Raw genomic sequence first — 19,966 nt, 5'->3', positions numbered from 1 at the left:
ATTCGCCTGTAGTTCCGGCTACTTGGAAGGCTGAGGCGGAAGGATTGCCGGAGCCCAGCAGATCGAGGCTGTGGTGGCCGGGAGCGGCCACTGCACTCCAGTCTGGGCGACAGGCAACTCAAAAAAAAAAAAAAAAAAAAAAATGTGTGTATATATATATATATATATATATATATATATATAGTCATTATTTTTTATTTTAGTCTTCCTAATAAGTGTGTAGCAGTATCTCATTGTGTTTTTAGTTTCCATTTCTCATATGGTTAATGATGTTGACCATCTTTTCTTGTGCTTATTTGCCATGTGAATATCCTTTTGTCTCTTCATGTCTTTTGCTCATTTTCTAGTTGGATTTTTTGGGTTTTTTTTACTGTTAAGTTTTGGGAGTTGTTTTTCTACATGCTAGTCCCTTGTCAAATATGTGGTCTGCAAATATTTTTTCCCCATCTATAGCTTTTCTTTTTATCCCCCTTAACAAAATTGTTCCCAGAGCAAATGTTTTTAATTTTGATAAAATCCAGTTTTTTTCTTTTATGGTCAATGTTTTTGGTGTCTAAGAATTCTTTGATTGGTCTCAGATCCTGAAGATTTTCTTCTTTTTTTTTTTATTTTTAAGCTTTATAGTTTTGTATTTATAGTCATGATAGTTAATTTTTGTATGTGAGATTTGTGTCGAGGTTTATTTATTATTTTTTGCGTACAGATGTCTAGTTGTCCAGCACCATTTGTTGAAAAGGCTCTTTCCTCATTACATTGCCTGTGCACCTTTTCAGAAAGCAGTTGCACATGTTTGTGGGGGTCTGTTTCTGGGTTCTCTGTTTCGTTCCACTAATCTGTGTGTCCATCCCTCTACCAGTACCACAAAAGCTTAATAGTAAGTCTTGAAATTGGGAAGTTCCACTTTATTTTTTTTTCAAAATCGCTTTAGCTGTTCCACTTTCTTTGCTTTTCCATGTAAATTTTAGAATACTCTTGTCTAAATCTGTAAGTGATTTTGCTGGGATTTTAAATAAGAATTGTGTTAAACCTGTATATTAATTTGGGGAGAATTGACATCTATACTGTGTTGAATCTTCCATAAACATGGTATAGCTCTCCATTTATTTAGATCTTTTTTGTTTCTTTCATCATTTTCAGAGTTTTCAGCATACAAGTCTTATACATGTTTTGTAATATTTGCACGCATTTCTTTTTTTTTTTGCATTGTTGGTTGTTTGTGATTACTCAGTGCTTATTTCTGATGCCTGCTTACTCTTAGGTCCCCAGAGGACTCTCGGCACTAATTCTGTGACTCTCAGTTCTGTTTCCTCCAAGTTCTTTTCTTATTTTATTTAGTTCTTGCAGTGGTTAAGAATTTGTAAGAATGAGTCCCAAAGTTCATTTGAATTCATTTCTCTGTTTTTTTCTCTTCCTCTTAACAGTGGTATTTATCCCTGGGAATTGGGAGGGGATCTGGCAACCTAGGACTCACTGAGCAGATCTTTTGCCTTGAAGAGCATCTCTCTAAATGTTAGATTCCATTGTCTTTGTTCCAGGAATGGTGGTTCCTTCCAAGACCAAAATTGTGTGCCATTTTTCTACTCTCGTGTTGACTTGTGGGCAGCCACACACCCTTCAAATAGTGCCCCGAGATGAGTATGATAATCCTACCAATAATTCCACGTCCTTGAGAGATGAGCATAATTATACCCTGTCCATTCATGAGGTAAGTAGCCTCTCTCTTTCTCTGTGTGCTGGAGAGAGCAGCCTCCTCTTTCTCTCCTTCTCTTCCAATTCACTTCCATCTCTTATCTCCTTTTCCCTGACTTCTGTGCTGTTTCTTCATCTGACAATACCTGTCTCATTAGTAGTTGAGAACCTCAGATTAGATCATGTAGATAGGAAAGCTCTTTGTAAAGAGTAAATTGCCTTGTAAACAGTGAAAATATTACATGTTAAGTGATACTTTGTTTCTTCCCTCAGCTGGGCCCTCAAGAAGAAGAGAGTACTGGGGTGTCGTTTGAGAAGTCAGTGACATCCAATAGGCAGACTTGCCAGGTGTTCTTACGACTCACCCTGCATTCTCGAGGCTGCTTCCATGCCTGCATTTCATACCAAAATCAGCCAATCAATAATGGCGAATTTGACATTATTGTCCTAAGCGGTGAGTTGAAAGAAAAGGTGTGATTTAGTCGTGCTCCTTGGCTACTTCTTTGCATGTCTGCACTCTTGTCCAACCTCACGGACATTTGACATTTGAGTCATATTTGGCTTGGTTTCTTGTGTACTAAAGGATTAGTGACAGGTAATTCTCCCCGACTCCTACTTTAAATCTTATTTCTTACTGTACTTTAGAGAATGAGAAGAATATTGTCGAACGCAACGTATCCACTTCGGGTGTGAGCATTTACTTTGAGGCTTATCTCTATAATGCTACCAACTGTGCCAGCACCCCGTGGCACCTTCCACCTATGCACATGAGCTCCTCCCAGCGCCGGCCCTCCACTGCTATCGAGGATGAAGATGAAGACTCGCCCTCTGAGTGCCACACTCCTGAGAAGGTGAAGAAACCGAAGAAGGTGTACTGCTATGTGTCACCAAAGGTTAGAGCTCCCATTCTTGCCTTAAAACCCCCTTTCTTGAGCCTGTGTGTAATTGGTATTTGATAGCAGAAACCACAGAGTCTGAGTATCTGGGCAAGGTTGCTGACTTGTATCAAAGGCTACTTTTAACCACTACGAATTTCTTGCTCGTATAAAAATCATTGTTGGCTCCTGATGCTGTACTGAAGCAATTTGATCTGTCATTCTGTGGTATTCATGAAACTATAACAAGCAAATATCACTATCAGGCTACAAAGTTGGAGTAAAGAAATTTTGGCAGAGAAGTGAAGGTGAACTTCCCGAGCCCCTGAGAGAAGAGGCACTTTGTGTTAAAGTTTCTTTTTAAAATTTGTATTTTCTTATTCAGTTAGTCCTCATAAAAAATAAGACTCTGTGATACTCCCCATTACATTTCTATAGTCTCATACCCAAACTGAGTTATAATTCTGTTTTACTTCAGAACACTTTGTTATGTACCATTCTTCTTTTAAAATTCAGCTTATTCTGTGTGGACTGATGGTACTGAGGGAGTGGGTAGGGGGAGTGAGTGAAAAGGGGTGACTGATCATACTGAAGCTGCTGATGGTTTCGTTATGCTGCTTTCTCTTTTGTATAAAGTGTGCAATTTTTTCTTTTTCTTTTTCTTTTTTGAGTGGAGGTCTCACTCTGTTGCCCAGGCTGCAGTTCAGTGGCATGATCATGTCTCACTGCAACCTCTACCTCCTGGACTCAAGGGAACCTTCCACCTTAACTTCCTGAGTAGCTGGGACTAAGGTGTGCCAGCATACCTGGCTAATTTTTTTCTTTTGTTTTTTTGTAGAGATGTGATCTCTCTGTGTTGCCCAGGCTAGTCTTAAACTCCTGGTTCAAGTGATCCTTCTGTCTGGGCCTTCCAGAATGCTGAGATTACAGGCATGTGCCACTGTCCCTAGCCAAAATTCTCTCTCTCTCTTTTTTTGAGTTGGAGTCTCATTCTGTCACCCAGGCTAGAGTGCAGTCACACAATCATGACTACCACAGTCTTGACCTTGCTGGGCCTAGGCAAACCTTCCTCCTCAGTCTTCCAAGTAGCTGGAACTACAGGTGCGTGCCACAACACCCAGCTTATTTTTCTTGGTTTTTGTAGAGACAAGGTCTCGCTATGTTGCCTAAGCTGGTCTCGAACCCCTGGACTCAGGCAATCCTCTTGCCTCCCAAATTGCTGGGATTATAGGTGTTAGCCACTGTGCCTGGCCCAATGAAAAGTTTTTAAAATAAATACATTTAAAAAAAAATGATTTGTACATTCAGATAAAAAGATTTTCTTCTAGATTAAAAAAATACTGCATTCTTGTCCTCTTTTGTAAATGGCCTAAGGAGCCCCTTCTTTATTCTTATATGAGATATTCTGTTAACTTTTATGTGAGATGAACCCTCCCGTCCTGCGCCCCCGCCCCCCACCAACTGCCTTCCATCCTACCTTTCATCTTCCTACCTCCCCTCCCTGGCGCAGCCTTGGTACTGTTAAAACACAGATGACGCAGTGGGTGTGGACTCAGGTGTTCTCTGTCCAGGGACTTGGAGGAAGTCATTCTGAACAGTATTGGGCTAAACCGAAAGAGATTTTGATTGTTTCTAGATGAAATGTTCTCTATTCATAAAGTGAAAGCCTGATCTCAGATATTTAGAAATTGTAGCAAAACTTGAGTTACAATTATGAAGTGTCTCTGTGTGAAACTGCATTGTTAGAATAATATTTTTAATTTGCCTTTTTAAAGATAGAGTTGATATGTTTATTTGATTTTAGTACTAAGTTATCCTTTTGTGTAATGGAAGGAAAAGGTTATCATGAGAAATGTAGAGACTGTGGCATTTGAATTGCAGTACCTACCAGAGCCTTTTTCTTTTTCATTCACTTCATTTTCTGTGTCGGTCCTATAGCAATTCTCAGTGAAGGAGTTCTACCTGAAAATCATCCCCTGGCGTCTCTACACCTTCCGAGTGTGCCCGGGAACAAAAGTAAGCTGTACCATGTGTCTGGTTCATGCTGAGCAGGCCTCAGTTCTGGAATGTGTCAGCCTTGTCTTTTTTCCCAGAAGGGCTTTTGGTATTTCTGGAAGTTCTCACTGTGCACACAGGATTCATTGCCAAATAAAGAAAGGGTTGTTATCTCCTCACTAAATGGCATAAACAGTGTATACATTCTAGAAGGGTGCATATCTACAGACACAGGAATTAATAGCTCCTCAGAATGCCTCAACAGTCATCCTTGCCTGCAAACCGGGTTAATAGAGAGGACATTGGCAATTCTGGCCCAAGTTCAGTCTCCCAGTGTGTGAAGCTGATTCTTTTAGAAGCGGCATTCTCATATATTTTTCAAAATTTGTTTATTTAACTTTTCTGGGCTTTTGGAATCTAAACTTTTGCCAAAGGTTTGAATATGTCATTTTATAAAAATCATTTTCTGGCTAGGCTCGGTTGCTCAGCCTGTAATCCCAGCACTTTGGGAGGCCGAGGTGAGCGGATTGCCTGAGCCCGTGGGTTCGAGACCCACATGGGCAACTTGGCGAGACCTCATCTCTACAATAAATCAAAAATTAGCCGAGCATGGTAGCGCATGCCTGTAGTTCTAGCTACTTGGAAGGCTGAGGCAGAAGGATCGTCAGAGCCCAGCAGGTCGAGGCTGCAGTGGCCGGGAGCGGCCTCTGCACTCCAGTCTGAGTGACAGAGTGAGACTCCAACTCAAAAAAAAAAAAATCATTTTCCTTCAGCCAGTTTGGAGGATTCATTTCTTGCTATTTTATACATTCATACAACAGTCACCCTTCTTACATTTTATAAGAAGGTCTGTAGTTTTTCTGTGATCTTTGCTAAAGGCAGTTTCCATAACTAAAATAATTTAAAATAAGATTTGAATTGTAGAGTATAAGGTGAAAAACGAGGTGATATTCTCTTGGTAGGTTCTCACATGGAGAAAACAGGCTTACTTTGTTTTTTTTTGTTTGTTTTTTTGGTTGATACGAACGAATAGGGATGTGGAGAGGTTTTGCTGGGTTTGAAGCTCTTGCAGATTAACTTTTTTTTTCCTTGCTAGTTTTCCTACCTTGGCCCTGACCCTGTCCATAAGCTTCTCACACTAGTGGTGGATGATGGCATTCAGCCTCCTGTGGAACTCAGCTGTAAGGAGAGGAACATTCTAGCTGCCACTTTCATTCGCTCCCTCCATAAGAACATAGGTGAGACTGGACAGGGGTGCTGATAGGACAGATCACGACTCCAGCCACCTGGGAAGTTGGGGCTGGAGAGGTGGGACTTGTGATGAGGCTGCGATCTTGATGGATCTTGCTGCTCCTCAGGAGGCTCTGAGACTTTTCAAGACAAAGTGAACTTTTTCCAGCGAGAGCTTCGGCAGGTCCATGTGAAAAGACCACATTCCAAAGTCACCCTGAAGGTCAGCAGACACGCCTTGTTGGAATCGGTGCGTAAAGTTTTATCTCTGTAAGCAGATGCCAAAGTTTTCCAACTATGAACCTCTTTTTTGGGGAGGGGGTTTGGAGTCTCACTCTGTTGCCTAGGCTGGAGTGCACTGGCATGCTCACAGCCATCATAGCTTCGAACTGCTGGGCTCAGGTGATCCATCCACCTCAGCCTTCTAGGTAGTTGGAATCACAGGTGCACGCCACCACGTCCAGCTAATTTTTTGATTTATTGTAGAGACAAGGTCTCGCCATAATGCCCAGGCTGATCTTGAACCCGTGGGCTCAGGCAATCCTCTGGCCTCCACCTCCCAAAGTACTGGGATTATATGCGTGAGCCACTGCACCCAGCATTATGAACCTCTTTAGTACTTGACTGTGTTCTGCAGGTTATTGTTTTTATGAGACCTAAATTTCTCTCTTTAAATACATTTGTAAAAGACTGTTCTTCTATTTCATTATACTAACTTTGGAGCAGAGTTTTTGGAGGTGTGTTTTTAAGGGGAGAGACTAGTTGACACTTTGGCCTCCAGATCCACTGAAGCTGTTCCTGAGCAGTCTCGTGGAACTCCCATATAGGGCAGATGTAAGTAGTGGTTTCAGAAGGATGGTCTTGTTCTTAAGGAATCCCTGGAATAGAAGAGCTCTTGTTGGAGTAAAAGGAAATGATTTTTGTTGTCATTTTGGTCTGATGAAAAAGGAACACCTGATGTGTGTCTGACTCTACTGCACAGACACTGGCATAGTTTTTACATTCCCCAAGAATGAGGCAGCCTGGTCCTTGTCCAGAAAGTGTTTGTGATGGTTGGCTCTTTGAGGCACAACTGGAAACCCCTTTTCTCATCCACCTTCTCCGGGTGGCATGCCTCTCTCTCTGAACCCAGCCTTGTGGATAAAAATGTCTAGTAAATAGATTGTACTTTGCTGAAAACCAGGACTCCTTGGTTCTCTTGCTTACAGCTTCCTGACTCAAGTCATTTTTACTTTTTTAGGCAAGAATTTTTTTATTAATAAAATGAAGGTGAAAAACAAAAGAACAGCTTCAACTTTTTAACAAGTTGGTGCAAAGGCAAGAGAGATTATATTTTAAAACTTTAAATTTCTTTGGAGAGATGTGCATTTTAGCTATAAGGTAGTATGATTCAAGCTTGTTTATGAGTGATTTATCTCCTCCAGGTAGTGGTAGTTAGTTCAGCAAAAAGTGACATGCTCTTGTTTTTTTTGTCTGTAACAGCTGAGGGATGCCAGCCTATGTTTTGACAGTTTTTCTTCCTTTCACTTCTTTTCAGTCTCTGAAAGCCACTCGGAATTTCTCCATTTCAGATTGGAGCAAGAACTTTGAGGTGGTTTTCCAGGATGAAGAAGGTCAGTTCTAAAATTTTATATTCATCTTTTTATATTCATCCCTACCCTTTCTCTAGCTTTCCCTCCACAGAAAACCAAAACCAATCCCCTACCTTCTACCACCCCCAAAAATCCAAGCTTCTTTTTCCAAGTGAGAAAGGAACCATTAGCCAAGAGAAAGGGTGGTGTTTACTGGCAGATGGTGTGGAGGAGTGGGAGAACAGGCCTTCAGAGACCTGAGGAAGAGCTCTGAGAGTCTGAACCTGGTTACTGTGAGAGAAACGTCCATTTCCTGGGACCTCTGATGTCCTGTGTTTCCATGTTAGGGGACATTACCCTACCTAATCCTACAGAGAGGGGTGGGACTAAAAACAAAAAAAGACCACAGCTCAGGTGACTTGCAGTGGAGTATATTAGGGTATTAGCATCGAGAGAAAGTGGAAAATGTAAAATGATGACTCAATGAATGGAAGTGATAAGAGGAAGTAGGCCAAGCATTATTTATTTTTGTTATGCTTTTCAGCTCTGGACTGGGGAGGGCCTCGCCGGGAATGGTTTGAGCTCATCTGCAAAGCACTCTTTGATACCACCAATCAGCTCTTCACTCGGTTCAGTGACAACAACCAAGCATTAGTGAGTCTGTGGCATCCCCGTGAGTGGGTGGGTGGGAAATGTGGATTGTGTTGTGATGAACAGACTAAGAAGGGTTTGAAATTATGAAATTATCCTGGGAGTCTGCCTACTTGTGTCCTCTTCTTACTTTTGCTACTTAAAATGTGAGGCAATCAGATTGTCTCCCTCCTCTTTGCCATCATTATTTCATCAGTAAAGTAAGAGAGACTGCAGGGAGATGAATATTTGACTAAAAAGCATTATAGTGCAGTGGTTACTCATTGTTATTTTAACAATAAAGCCACTTTCTCAAAACATACCTGAAGCAAATGATTTCTGAACTAGATCTTTGACTAGATAGCGGTGTTGGGGTAGAGAAGTGGACTTTATTTAGTTGAATGAAGTTCTGGTTTAAGGAAAAGGTATTGCAACATCTACTGATGAACTTCCATGCTCATCCAGTGACCACAAGCTTAATATGTTTCTTAACTTCATTTAAATCTGTATTTGCCCTTTATCCTCCAGTCACTTTGAATTACTCGGTTGTGACTACCAAAAAATTCGTGTCATTTGGATGGGCTCTGTGATCCTCACACCGAAATTCTTGCTTCCTTGTCAAGAAGTTGGGGAGGGAGGGTCTTCCCAAGACTAGGCTTGAAGAAAAATGGCCCAGGGTCTTTTGATGTCTTCCTTGGACAGGTGCATCCCAATCCTAATCGCCCTGCTCATCTACGCCTGAAGATGTATGAGTTTGCAGGGAGGCTCGTGGGCAAATGTCTCTATGAGTCTTCTTTAGGAGGAGGCTACAAGCAGTTGGTCCGAGCTCGCTTCACTCGTTCTTTCCTGGCCCAAATCATAGGACTACGGATGCATTACAAGGTAACATCTTAGGTGTGCATTTTCTACTGAGGACTTCTGGCCATTACTCAGGATTCTCTCCACCTGAGCTTATTACTCTTCAGGTTGAAGGGGTAAATAGTTCTAAGCTGTTACAAATTTTATTTCTGGGCAGGAGTAATTCATGTTTTGTTCTGTGTCTTTCTGTCTCCTCAGTACTTTGAAACAGATGACCCAGAATTCTATAAATCTAAAGTTTGTTTTATCCTCAACAATGACATGAGTGAGATGGAATTGGTCTTTGCAGAAGAGAAATATAACAAATCAGGTCAATTGGAAAAGGTGAGAAAGAGGACTACAGCCTTGGGTCCCGTGCTCTCCAGCTTCTTTAGAGCAACCCTAAGAGAATGTTCCACAATGAAATGTTCTATATTTGTGTTGTCTGTTAAGCACACAAAATATGTCTAGTGTGACCAAAAAATTGAATTTCTCATTTTATTTTATTTTAATTAATGTACATTTAAATAACTGCTCTTGGCTAGCCGCTGCCATATTGGACAGCACAGCTTTAGAGCTTGGAGCCCATGCTTCGTGATCTTAGCCGATGGAGTGGAACAAAGACACGTGTGCCCACCTAGGCTATCTATTCCTGCTTTCCAGTGGAGAAGAGCTGAGTGATAGTGCGGTGTCACTATCCTGGTGGATTTGGAAGAGGTGGCTATATCTCTGTCAACATTAGCAATGGTGATGTGGTATATATGACTCCTACTGTAATTTAAACTTTTTATTAGAAGATTATTGGCCAGAGGTTTTTTTGATGAAAATGTGCTTCTGGCCAGGCACGGTGGCTCAAGCCTGTAATCTCAGCACTTTGGGAGACCGAGGCTAGAGGATTGCCTAAGCTCAGGGGTTCGAGACCAGCCTGGGCAGCTTGGTGAGACCTCGTCTCTACAATAAATCAAAATATAAGCCAGACATGGTAGCACATACCTGTAGTTCTAGCTACTTGGAAGGCTGAGGCAGAAGGATCGCCTGAGCCCAACAGGTGGAGGCTGAAGTGGCTGTGAGCAGGGAGATGAATATTTGACTAAAAAACATTATAGTGCAGTGGTTACTCATTTTCTGGGTGACAGCGTGAGACTCCAACTCAAAAAAAAAAAAAAAAGAAAATGTGCTTCTGTTTATATTGTGGGGTTACAGTTTTAAATGATACATGATGATGCTGAAGTTGCAGTCATATATAATTAAATGTAGAATAGCAATGATTGAGAAATTGTGACCTCTGGTACCACTCTACTGATAATCAGATACCCTTTCTGAAAATTGTGGGAATCCCAGCTGTCTGCTTTTGTGCAGGAGTCAGATCCTGCCTTCCCAGCCTAACATAGCAAGGCAGCTGGTCAATAGAATACTCAGAATCCTCAGGCCTAAGGGAGTGTTCATTTTAATTGGGTTTAATGTGAATACTAAAACTTAATAATTTATTTCTTAGGCTGTTAGATAGAAATGCTTACATAAAATAAAGGTTCAGAATTGCACATAATAACAAAAAAAATTATACATTTTTAGATTTCTTGAGAATCCCTGCTGTGCAGAAACATGCAGTTCCTACCATGCTGTTGTCAAGGCCTTAAAATCCGATCTTGTAATTTCATTCATCTATTGAGACAACCTTGGTGTGAAACAGTTTTTCTAGGGTAGTAGTTTTAAACAGTGCTTCAAGGCTCCCTCAAAATTCTGTTAGGAATTGTTGATTGGGGCATGCCAATTCTATCTGAGACTCACGCAGCTTGTTCGACTTTTTCTTTGTAGATAGGAAAACAAGGGCCCACGTAGCTAAGTGGCTGAAGGTCTGTAGCAAGTTAGCATCGGGGCTGAGATTAGAACCTAGGCTCTCCAAGTTTAAGCTGTGCCTTTCTGTTGATTCACATTAGAGATAGAAGAATGTGTGGGAATAGCTGTTCCCATCTTAGAGTTTCTGAGACTTAAAAAAAAACTTCTTTGCATTTACTCTCATTTGTTCAGAGAAGAGGTCAGTAGTGGCTTAATTTTGGATCGTAGATTAAAATATTACTAACAAGGAATGATAGCATCTTCCTGTTGTGTCACTACTACTTGACCAGGTCAGAGAAGACCTCACCCAGGCACCCATGTCAGAAATAGTGACTGGCAGAATACAGTTCTAGTGGTGGGAACCCTGAAGTTTAGTAACTAAGTAAAACCAAGTGTGAAGTTTAGTAACTAAGTAAAACCAACTAAGTAAAACCAACCAATTCACAACCTCTTTTTGTCTTTTGCTTCCTATTTCAGGTTGTAGAACTCATGACAGGTGGAGCTCAAACCCCAGTCACCAATGCAAATAAAATATTCTATTTAAATTTGTTGGCCCAATATCGGCTGGCCAGTCAAGTGAAGGAGGAGGTGGAACATTTCCTGAAAGGTGGGATCCCGTCCATTCTTGGCAGTGAGGTTAAAATACCTATACCACAATTTGGAAATGGCTTTAACTTGACTATTCTGTTTCAGGCCTGAATGAGTTAGTCCCAGAGAACCTTCTGGCTATTTTTGATGAGAATGAGCTTGAGGTAAGTGCTTATGGTTCAGACTTGTACTCATGACTTGGGTTTTGGCATACTCGCAGGAGCACCTCTAGGAGATGCAGTACAAAAGCTCTTTGTGGAAGAGTTGCTTTCACTTTTGTTACTCTCCCATTCACTAACCCTTTCTTCAGCTTCTCAAAAAATTAGAATGTGAAAATTAGGAAGGAATGAATCATTAATTATTTATAAAGAGTGATAATACTCATTTATTCTTCAAATATGATTGATACTGGTTGAGTAGTAAAGAATGCTAGCATCGTGTATAGTCTTCATAAAATCCTATGACATTCAAGGGAATATTCTAATTTATTTGGGCAGGTATATATTAAGTACTTCCTGTATGCCACATATTTGGAGGTGCTGGAGAGACAGCAGTGAGTGAGACTGTCCAGACCTTATGGCTGCATTCTAGTGAGGGAGACAAACCAAAAGATGGGATCGTATTTCAAAGTATTAGACCATAACACCATAGTGGATATATTTTTACATATATAGTAAATATAGTTTTATTTCAGATGCTGTAACAACCAAAAAATGGCATAAAATGGTAAATGCCATTTTATAATTAGCATAATTGGAGTCCCCATCAGGTGTGGGCAGACAAAACTAGTTTGTCTTTACTTGGTCCTCACAGATGATATAGCTATACAGGATGATACAGTGTAGTTTATTAGTTTTAACTTCCCGAAGCTTTTATGAGGAGTGTGTTTTTGCAAATACTTTCCTTTAGGGAGGAAGTTCTTTAAAAACTGAAGAAAAGAGACTGAGGTGGGAGGATTGCTTCAGCCCAGGAATTTGAGACCAGCTCGCTCAACATAGCCAGACCCCCCATGTCTACAAAAAATTTAAAAATTAGCTGGGCGTGCATGCCTGTAGTCCCAGCTACCCAAGAGGTTGAAGTGGGAGGATCCCTTGAGGCCAAGAGTTCAAGGCTGCAGTGAGCTGTGATTGTACCACTGCATCCAGCCTGGGTGAGAGTGCGACCCTTAAAAAAAGGGGGGGGAGGAAAAAAGCAGCTTCAGGTGGTCTTGCCCAATTCTTATTATGAACTGGCTGCAAGAACAAGAATCAGAATCTTCTGTAATTTTCATCACATTCTGTACCTCCAATATGAAAAACAAAATGAACTCTCCATGTCTCAGTCTAAAGTTTCTGATAGACCTATCACCTAGTGCTCTTAATTTGGGAGCTGAGGGAGTAGCTCCTGGTAAGTTTTGTTTTGTCATTAAGCAAAGCATTTGTAAGTTTATGAAAGTGAGAAGGAAGGGCACAGTCTCTTACAGTTGTTCTACCATCCTGCTTAGTTCTCCACAAGCTTAGAAGTTGTTTTCAAGTTTTTCAATCTCAACTGGGCTTTTCAATCTCCTGTTGGGGATTGGTCATTCTCGATGGCTCTTGAGTGAGTACTTGCAGCCTTTTAAGTAACATGCTGCGTCCTGAACCAAACTGGGACTTAGCAAGATGTTGAGGGTTCTTAGGCCGGCCATTCATCTGCTCACCTTTTGGCACACTTTTGAATGTGTCTGAGCAAGTACAGGCGGGGCTGAAGGGAAGGTAGTTGAAGCTCAGCCCACAAAGCAGGACGGATCCTAGGAAGAAGGAAGGGCCATCTGGTAACTCCACAGATGGGGCTATAGATGGTTATCGGAGGGAATTGCTGGCCTTTTCTCCCTGATATTCCCAGGTCAAGTTCAGAGCACACAATCAGGAAGCACTTGTTTTTTCTTTGTTTCAATTGGGAATAATCTATAGCAGCAATTGTCAATTAGGGTGCTCATCAGAAACACCCAGGAAGCATTTTCAAATGCCACAAGCTCATAACCTGTTCCAAGAGAATTTGATTCAGTAGGTCTGAGGTTGAGCCACAGATATCTTATATTTTTTTAGAAGCTGTACGGTTTTCACCATACTGGTTAGCAACCATTGGTCTGCTGTACGGTTCTCATTTTCCTAAAGCAGTATTCTGGCATCATGACCCCACCTTCAGTCTTCTTCCTGGTGTTTTGTTATTCTGCATTTTACATGTTCAACATGGGTAATTTTGACCTTAATGGTAGGCCTTTGTCCCTCTGATCATCATGGTAACACCTCAATGTTTTTCTCCAGCTGCTGATGTGTGGGACTGGAGACATCAGTGTGTCTGACTTCAAAGCCCATGCAGTAGTTGTTGGTGGCTCGTGGCATTTCAGAGAAAAGGTAAGTGGGCTGAACTACTTTGGGTTGGATTTGTAGCAGATTATAAGGAAAGAAGAAAAAAGTAGAGGACTCAAAGAAGTTGACATGTTATCTGGGAAGAAATGATATGTGTGGAAAAGACAAGTGGAAGGGAGCCTGAGGCCCAAGGGCTGCGTGCTGACTGCCCCAGGCATTGCCAAGTGGAAGTGCAAAGCAGCACCAAGCAGTTAGTGGCTACCCTGCTGATCTTGTGACAATGTCCATTCCTGGAGAGGTCGATTTTATTCCTACCTGTGCTCTCCAAAATCTGGGACTGGGATGTAGCCTCTTAGGTTCCTTCTCCCAGGGATCAAACCCTAGGCTATATGTCTGTGATCCTAGCCTGTGTTCTCCCACCAGGTCATGAGGTGGTTTTGGACGGTGGTTTCCAGTCTGACCCAGGAGGAGTTGGCTCGGCTGCTCCAGTTCACAACAGGCTCCTCTCAGCTCCCGCCTGGAGGCTTTGCCGCCCTCTGTCCCTCCTTTCAGATTATTGCCGCTCCGACCCATAGCACGCTGCCTACAGCACACACGTGGTAGGTGTCTGACTGCCTGACGGATGCCCATGCTCCTCGTGGTGTGAGCTAATCACGTCTCTGCTTGCCCTTACAGTTTTAACCAGCTGTGCCTCCCCACATATGACTCCTATGAAGAAGTGCACAGGATGCTGCAGCTGGCCATCAGCGAGGGCTGCGAGGGCTTTGGCATGCTCTGACCACTCTCCTGTGTCCACGCGTCTCCCATGCTCTCTGGAGCTTCTGGGTGCATGTTGACAGACATCATAACCACTGACCCTGACACATAGCCATCAGCTGGAAGATGCCGCATGCTCCCTGTGTCTGGAGTATTCATCCTCACCTCACCTTCTCCCTGCCCATGTCCAGCACAGGCCACTTGGGCATGGTACGTCAGCTGAGCTCTTTGCTTGGTCAGAGAAGAGGACCGTGCTGCTGTCATTTCATTTGGTCCTTTGAAGATGTGCGTAGCTGAGGGAGGTGACCGAGTCCAGTTCTGATGGAAGGGGGATGTGTGGAGAGCCTTACGCCCGCACTTTGCCCCAACTCCCCCTGCTCATGCTCCATGGAGGTACCCTCTTTGGCCCTCACTGCCTGAACAGACTGGCCCTGAGTCCTGCCCTGGGTGGGGTGATTGCCTCTTCTCATCAGGAACCAGGGGAGACATGCATGGGAGGTGGCTCACACGAGCCACGGTGGCAGGCACAGACCGTGGACCGGACTGCCTCTAGTGAGGACTCATAGTGCACTGTGTTAGCACAGTGTGGTGTCAGAACTGGAAAAGGCACTTTCTCTTCAGGCGTTTCTGTAAATGATTATTAATCCATAGAGAAGAACACTGTAAGCTTTTTCTTGAGTTCCAGTCAGTGAGAAAAGCACATAGACCCAGAAGGTGAATAGGAGCTGGGCTCTGCCTCCAGTGCTCAGTGCAGTTCTCCTTTATGGTCCGTGGTACATGCCTAGGTGCGTGGCTGGCCTGAAGACTACTGATGCCTTACCCTGTTTGTTGTTTGCACGGAGGTGTGGCTGGGTCGGGCCGCTGTCCTCCAAGTTAGGTAGTCTCCTAAAAGCTGGGGATTCTTTAGAATTCTGCTGAAGAATATTTTGTAGCAAAGGATTGGATCAGGGAGAACAGCATGCCAGCTTCCCTGCTTCTCTCTGTGCTTGGTGCTCTCTGGCAACACTGAGACAAGGGAACAGGAACAGGAGTTTAAGTGCTTATCACTGGCTCTTGGGGTCAGGACCCTGGGACAGACGTGGAGGAGGTATGTTAGTAAACATCTAGCCAATCTTGGTACCTTCTTTTGCCTCATCAGTTACCAGAAATGAGGGAGGAAGCCGTATTAGGCTCACTGTTGAGTGGAGATTGAAGGGTACCTGCCGCTGCCTTTTGGAAGGTGACACCTTTTTCATTACTGTCTGATTGAAAACTTTTCAGGACTCAGCATCTCATCAACTTCCCAGATTTGTTTTTAAGCAGGCTTTGCTGAAAGCTACCATTCCCCGTGGGCACTCACCTTGAGACTACTACAAGCCATTGTTATTGCCAAAACCAGCAAGTGCAGAGTCCTGAGACAAGCAGGACTTGGTAACGCCATGGCCCCTGGAAGCATGTCTGAGCCCTCCTGTTCCCAGGGCTGTGAGCAACATGCCCTCCTGAGCTGCTGCAACACCTGCCTGACTCACTCCTTGCGGTCGTCATTTGTCCTTTCTTGGCATGGCTGCTGACCTCACTTGTTTTGGGGTCCGGGGCCCCAGCATCAGGTCCTCTCCACCCCAGATCCTCCATGCCATGTGGTCACTGCTCTCCTCAGGGACAAGGACAAGGTGCTGCTGCTCACCGACATTTTTTTCCCGTTGGATACGTACAGGAAAGTTTAGTCGTCACCCTGGAAACTTGATCCTGCCCCTGGGCCCCGCCAGCAGGGGCACGTGGGCCGATTCTGCTGTTTTTGGCAGATGTTCCCCTCCTGGATTTGGAATCTTCCCTCCAGAGATGGAGGCTGGAGGCTGAGTTGCTTGTCCTGGCTAGATCTGTCATTTCCAGCTCTGGCCACAGTACTTTTTTAGAGCATCCTAGGCACCATCGCAGCCTGGCTGGGGCAGCTATATCCCTGTGGTGGTCCTTAGGAACCAGCGTCTTTTCAGCAGAGCCCTTTGGTATGGTTATGATTTTCTGTTCTCCAGTTTACTCTCCTGAGTCTCTTCAGAAGTGTCTTTACCCTTTCTGGCCTTTTCTTTTCCCTTTTTTTTCTAATCCTGCTTTGATACTCGCCATTTGGGGAGAAGGTACAATATGTGGAAGAGAAGGGACAGTGTGCTATTTCTTGGGCACTTTTCTATTTGTGTTTTATTTTGGCCAGTTCTTTAGTTTATGCCTTTGTGGCCCAGGTACTCGGGACTAGCTCCCTTTCTGGCCTTTTAGTGGCTTTGGACCAGGCATCAAGTGAACACCTAGGAGAGTGTCGGCGTGTTTCTGGAAATTTGGCGGATACCACGCCCTGCTGCAAACTCGTCCTGCCAGGTGAAAGGCCAGGCAGTTGCAGCTGGTGCTGTAAATATTTTGTACAGTAAATAAATACATGTTTAAAGAACTGAGATGCATGCAGATGCTTTCAGTGGAGACTCATGGCTTCAGCTGAGGGCAGGGAAGGAAACAATTTAGACATGTTTCTGCTTTTCTCCCGTCGTTCCTCCTGAAGTGGGACTCAGGGTGGATTGAGTCCTGAGACCTGGCCTGTCCCGCCCTTGCCCTCTCACCCTTCCCTGGTTGCTGTCCTTGGTGCCAGGCAGGGCCAGTGTGGTCTTTCTCCAGAGAACCATGGGGGTGGTGGGGACAAGTGTGTGTGCTCAGCAACCAAGGAAGAAACCGGTCGGGTAATAGCAGAAGCTCTCTCTTCTCATCAGTTTTTAGACACTAATTTGTTACTGTTTTACAACCTAAGAAGTTCAGTGTAGAAAATTTGGAAAGAAGAAAAAGTATAAGGGAAACAGGTTGGTTGCTATCCAGGGATAACCACTGTTACCACTTGGATGTAATACCTCCTGAGTTTCATACCGTCACACATTTATCTCCTAACATCCCTTCTACCTGCCCGCAAGGGCTTTGGGAGTGGCAAACAAAAATGCTGCTCCTAAAAAGTTTACGGGTGGCAGATGGTACCAGTTCTCTTCCTATCAAGGGTAAGCATGCAGAGAGAAAGCCAGGCCTCTGATTTGGGCCTAGAAGGAAAAGTATTAGGAAACCTGACTTTCTTAGGGGAAGTACTCATGGTGCTATGTGTATTGGTTCCCAGGCTGGCAAATCAAAGCAAAATCCCCTCTGGAATTAAAAAAAATAATTATGGATTTTTGTCCCTACCCCTAGACTCAGTGAATTAGAATCTTAGCTTGAAAACTTTTTTCAATTGCACTCATTCATTCTATTCCTACCTCACCAAGCTCTTGAGTAACATGAGAGGTCTTAAAAAATGAAACAATTCTGTCCTTCTAACTACATTTTTAGGTTATTTATATTTCTGCATCTTTTAAATTGCTGCTCTTGTGGCTTTTAGTAGGTTACTATAGACATTGATCAAGGAGTGATTTCAGCCCACCATGACGCTATTCTTATTTATTTATTTATTTATTTAGTTGGATCTCACTACAGGCCCATACTACCATGCCCGGCTAATTTTATTTTTTTTTATTTTTTGGTGAGTCGTGGTCTTGCCATATTGCCCAGGCTGGTCTTAAACTCCTGGGCTCAAACAGTCTTCTCACCTCAGCCTCCCAAAGTGCTGGGATTACAAGCGTGGGTCACCATACCCAGCCTTTTTAAAAATTATTATTATTTTGAATAGAGACAGGCTCTCACTATGTTGTCCAGGCTGGTTTTGAGCTCCTGGGCTCAAGCAATCCTCCTGACTTAGCTTCCCAAAGTGCTGAAATTACAGGCATGAAGCACCATGCCCAGCCATGAGGTCATTCTTAAGACTCAAGAAGCTGGTCAGATTGTTTTTGACCTGTTCTGTTTCTGACCTGGGCTGGTTCACCCCTCAGGCAACCTGGTGGTCCCCCCATTCCCTCAAGGTCACCCTGTTGATGCCAAGTTTATTGTGGACATCTGATTGGCATAGCATACAGCCCAGAACTCCTGGGCTCAAGCGATCCTCTTGCCTCAGCCTCCCAAGTATCTGGGACAACAGATACTTGCCACCATGCCTGACATGTTCTTGAATTAACACACTAAATACTAGCTTTGGCCTCTTGTACACCATTACCTCTGAGACCTTGCAGATAGAGCTCAAGCCTCTGACCAGCCACACTTCTCTTAGGACCCCAGTAGAGATTCTGCAGCAAGTGGCTTGAAACTTATGGGCTCCTTCCATCTACTTTGGTTTCACTTAGACCTTGAAGACCAGTTCCAGATATCCTGTAACACTTTTATTTAAAAATGAATAATTCCTTTTTTCTTTTATTTTGAGAGGTATGTACAAAAAGATATAGAAGTATGTACAATTTATTTTTAAAATTTAATTAATTTTTTTTTAGTTGGGGTCTCACTTGTCACCCAGGCTGGAGTTCACAAACACAGCTCACTGCAGCCCTGACATCCTGGGCTCAGGCCGTCCTTCTGCTACTAGCCTCCCTAGTAGCTGGGACTATAGGTGGTGTGCCACCATGCTGGCTAATTTTTTTTATTCTTTGTAGAGATGAGGTCTTGCAATGTTGCTGAGGTTGGTCTCGAACTACACTCTATTTTACATAAGGCAGTTGAGGCACAGAGAGGATAAGTAACTACCAGGGTTCCGTGGTGAGTAAGGGGTAGAGCTATATTTGAACAGAAGTCTGCTTCATCTCAAAGCCCAAGCTCCACATTTCTGGTTTGTCTCTTGCTGATTAGTTTAAACTAAGAAACAGCCCAGGCACTGGGCCACCATGCTTACTGACTCTACCTCACGTTCTCCTGATGATGTTGTGTGTGACAGATGAACACTTTATACCTTGGTTTACTTATCAGTCACTTGGGTACTTGGGATTTATGAAGAGAAGACCCTACTCATCCAGGGTAGAGATTTTTTTTTTTATTATTATATTCTTTTTTTTTTAGTTGGAGTCTCACTCTGTCACCCAGACTGGAGTGCAGTGGCCGCTCCCGGCCACCGCAGCCTTGACCTGCTGGGCTCCGGTGATCCTCCCGCCTCAGCCTTCCAAGTAACTGGAACTACAGGCTCGCGCTACCATGCCCGGCTAATTTTTTTTTTTTTTTTTATTGTAGAGATGAGGTCTCTCCAAGTTGCCCAGGCGGGTCTCGAACCCGTGGGCTCAGGCAATCCACTCACCTCAGCCTCCCAAGGTGCGGAATTACAGGCTGAGCCACCGAGCCCGGCTGAGAGATTTTAAGAGATACAACTATTAGTAGTGATGTCAGAATCTTTTGCATGTAGCAAGTTCCATAGTGCCAAGGAATTAGTAAAGTAGCTTCCAAGTTTAACTGGATTCTACATAAAGAATACAAGACACCCTTGAGGATATAACTGAGGGAAAAAAATCCGGAAGTTTTAATACCCCCACTTTGGTGGAAAATCCACAGGTTGCATGCAAATGAAATAATTAGAATGAAGTCAGACACACTACACAATACCCTGATGTTTGTCTCTGGTAACTAAGTCTGCAGAAAAATACTTACTTGAAGGAATCTTTTGTCTCAAAACTCTGCTTGCATGAAACACTGCACCATTTGGCAAAGGCCAAAATCCTGGTGGACATCTCACTAGGAAATAATGTTTTCAAGAATGCTAGAGTTGAAGGAGACACACCCCCCC

The 19,966-nt window shown here is 43.3% G+C and overlaps 1 protein-coding gene across 3 annotated transcripts in view; it reads left to right on the top strand.

Moving 5' to 3' along the window:
* AREL1 (apoptosis resistant E3 ubiquitin protein ligase 1) overlaps nucleotides 1-15,989 on the top strand; it is a 43,978-nt gene extending 27,989 nt beyond the window's left edge. For 2 of the 3 annotated variants that reach the window (XM_008060184.2, XM_008060186.2), the window contains exons 6-20: nucleotides 1,536-1,705; nucleotides 1,963-2,143; nucleotides 2,335-2,582; nucleotides 4,503-4,580; nucleotides 5,656-5,797; nucleotides 5,918-6,039; nucleotides 7,327-7,402; nucleotides 7,905-8,014; nucleotides 8,693-8,872; nucleotides 9,047-9,172; nucleotides 11,141-11,270; nucleotides 11,357-11,415; nucleotides 13,537-13,626; nucleotides 14,005-14,180; nucleotides 14,257-15,989. In XM_008060184.2, coding sequence (XP_008058375.1) covers nucleotides 1,536-1,705; nucleotides 1,963-2,143; nucleotides 2,335-2,582; nucleotides 4,503-4,580; nucleotides 5,656-5,797; nucleotides 5,918-6,039; nucleotides 7,327-7,402; nucleotides 7,905-8,014; nucleotides 8,693-8,872; nucleotides 9,047-9,172; nucleotides 11,141-11,270; nucleotides 11,357-11,415; nucleotides 13,537-13,626; nucleotides 14,005-14,180; nucleotides 14,257-14,359 — 1,991 coding nt within the window. In that variant the 3' untranslated portion in view covers nucleotides 14,360-15,989. The remainder of the gene's footprint in view (nucleotides 1-1,535; nucleotides 1,706-1,962; nucleotides 2,144-2,334; nucleotides 2,583-4,502; nucleotides 4,581-5,655; nucleotides 5,798-5,917; nucleotides 6,040-7,326; nucleotides 7,403-7,904; nucleotides 8,015-8,692; nucleotides 8,873-9,046; nucleotides 9,173-11,140; nucleotides 11,271-11,356; nucleotides 11,416-13,536; nucleotides 13,627-14,004; nucleotides 14,181-14,256) is intronic. The other variant, XM_008060183.2, reaches the window with a different exon arrangement.
* The last annotated feature ends 3,977 nt before the right edge of the window (nucleotides 15,990-19,966 follow it).

The sequence above is a fragment of the Carlito syrichta genome, unplaced genomic scaffold, assembly GCF_000164805.1.
Source record: "Carlito syrichta isolate Samal-C Ts95f unplaced genomic scaffold, Tarsius_syrichta-2.0.1 Scaffold304554, whole genome shotgun sequence".
NCBI lineage: Eukaryota > Metazoa > Chordata > Mammalia > Primates > Tarsiidae > Carlito > Carlito syrichta.
This window is presented reverse-complemented; position numbering and strand designations above follow the sequence as displayed.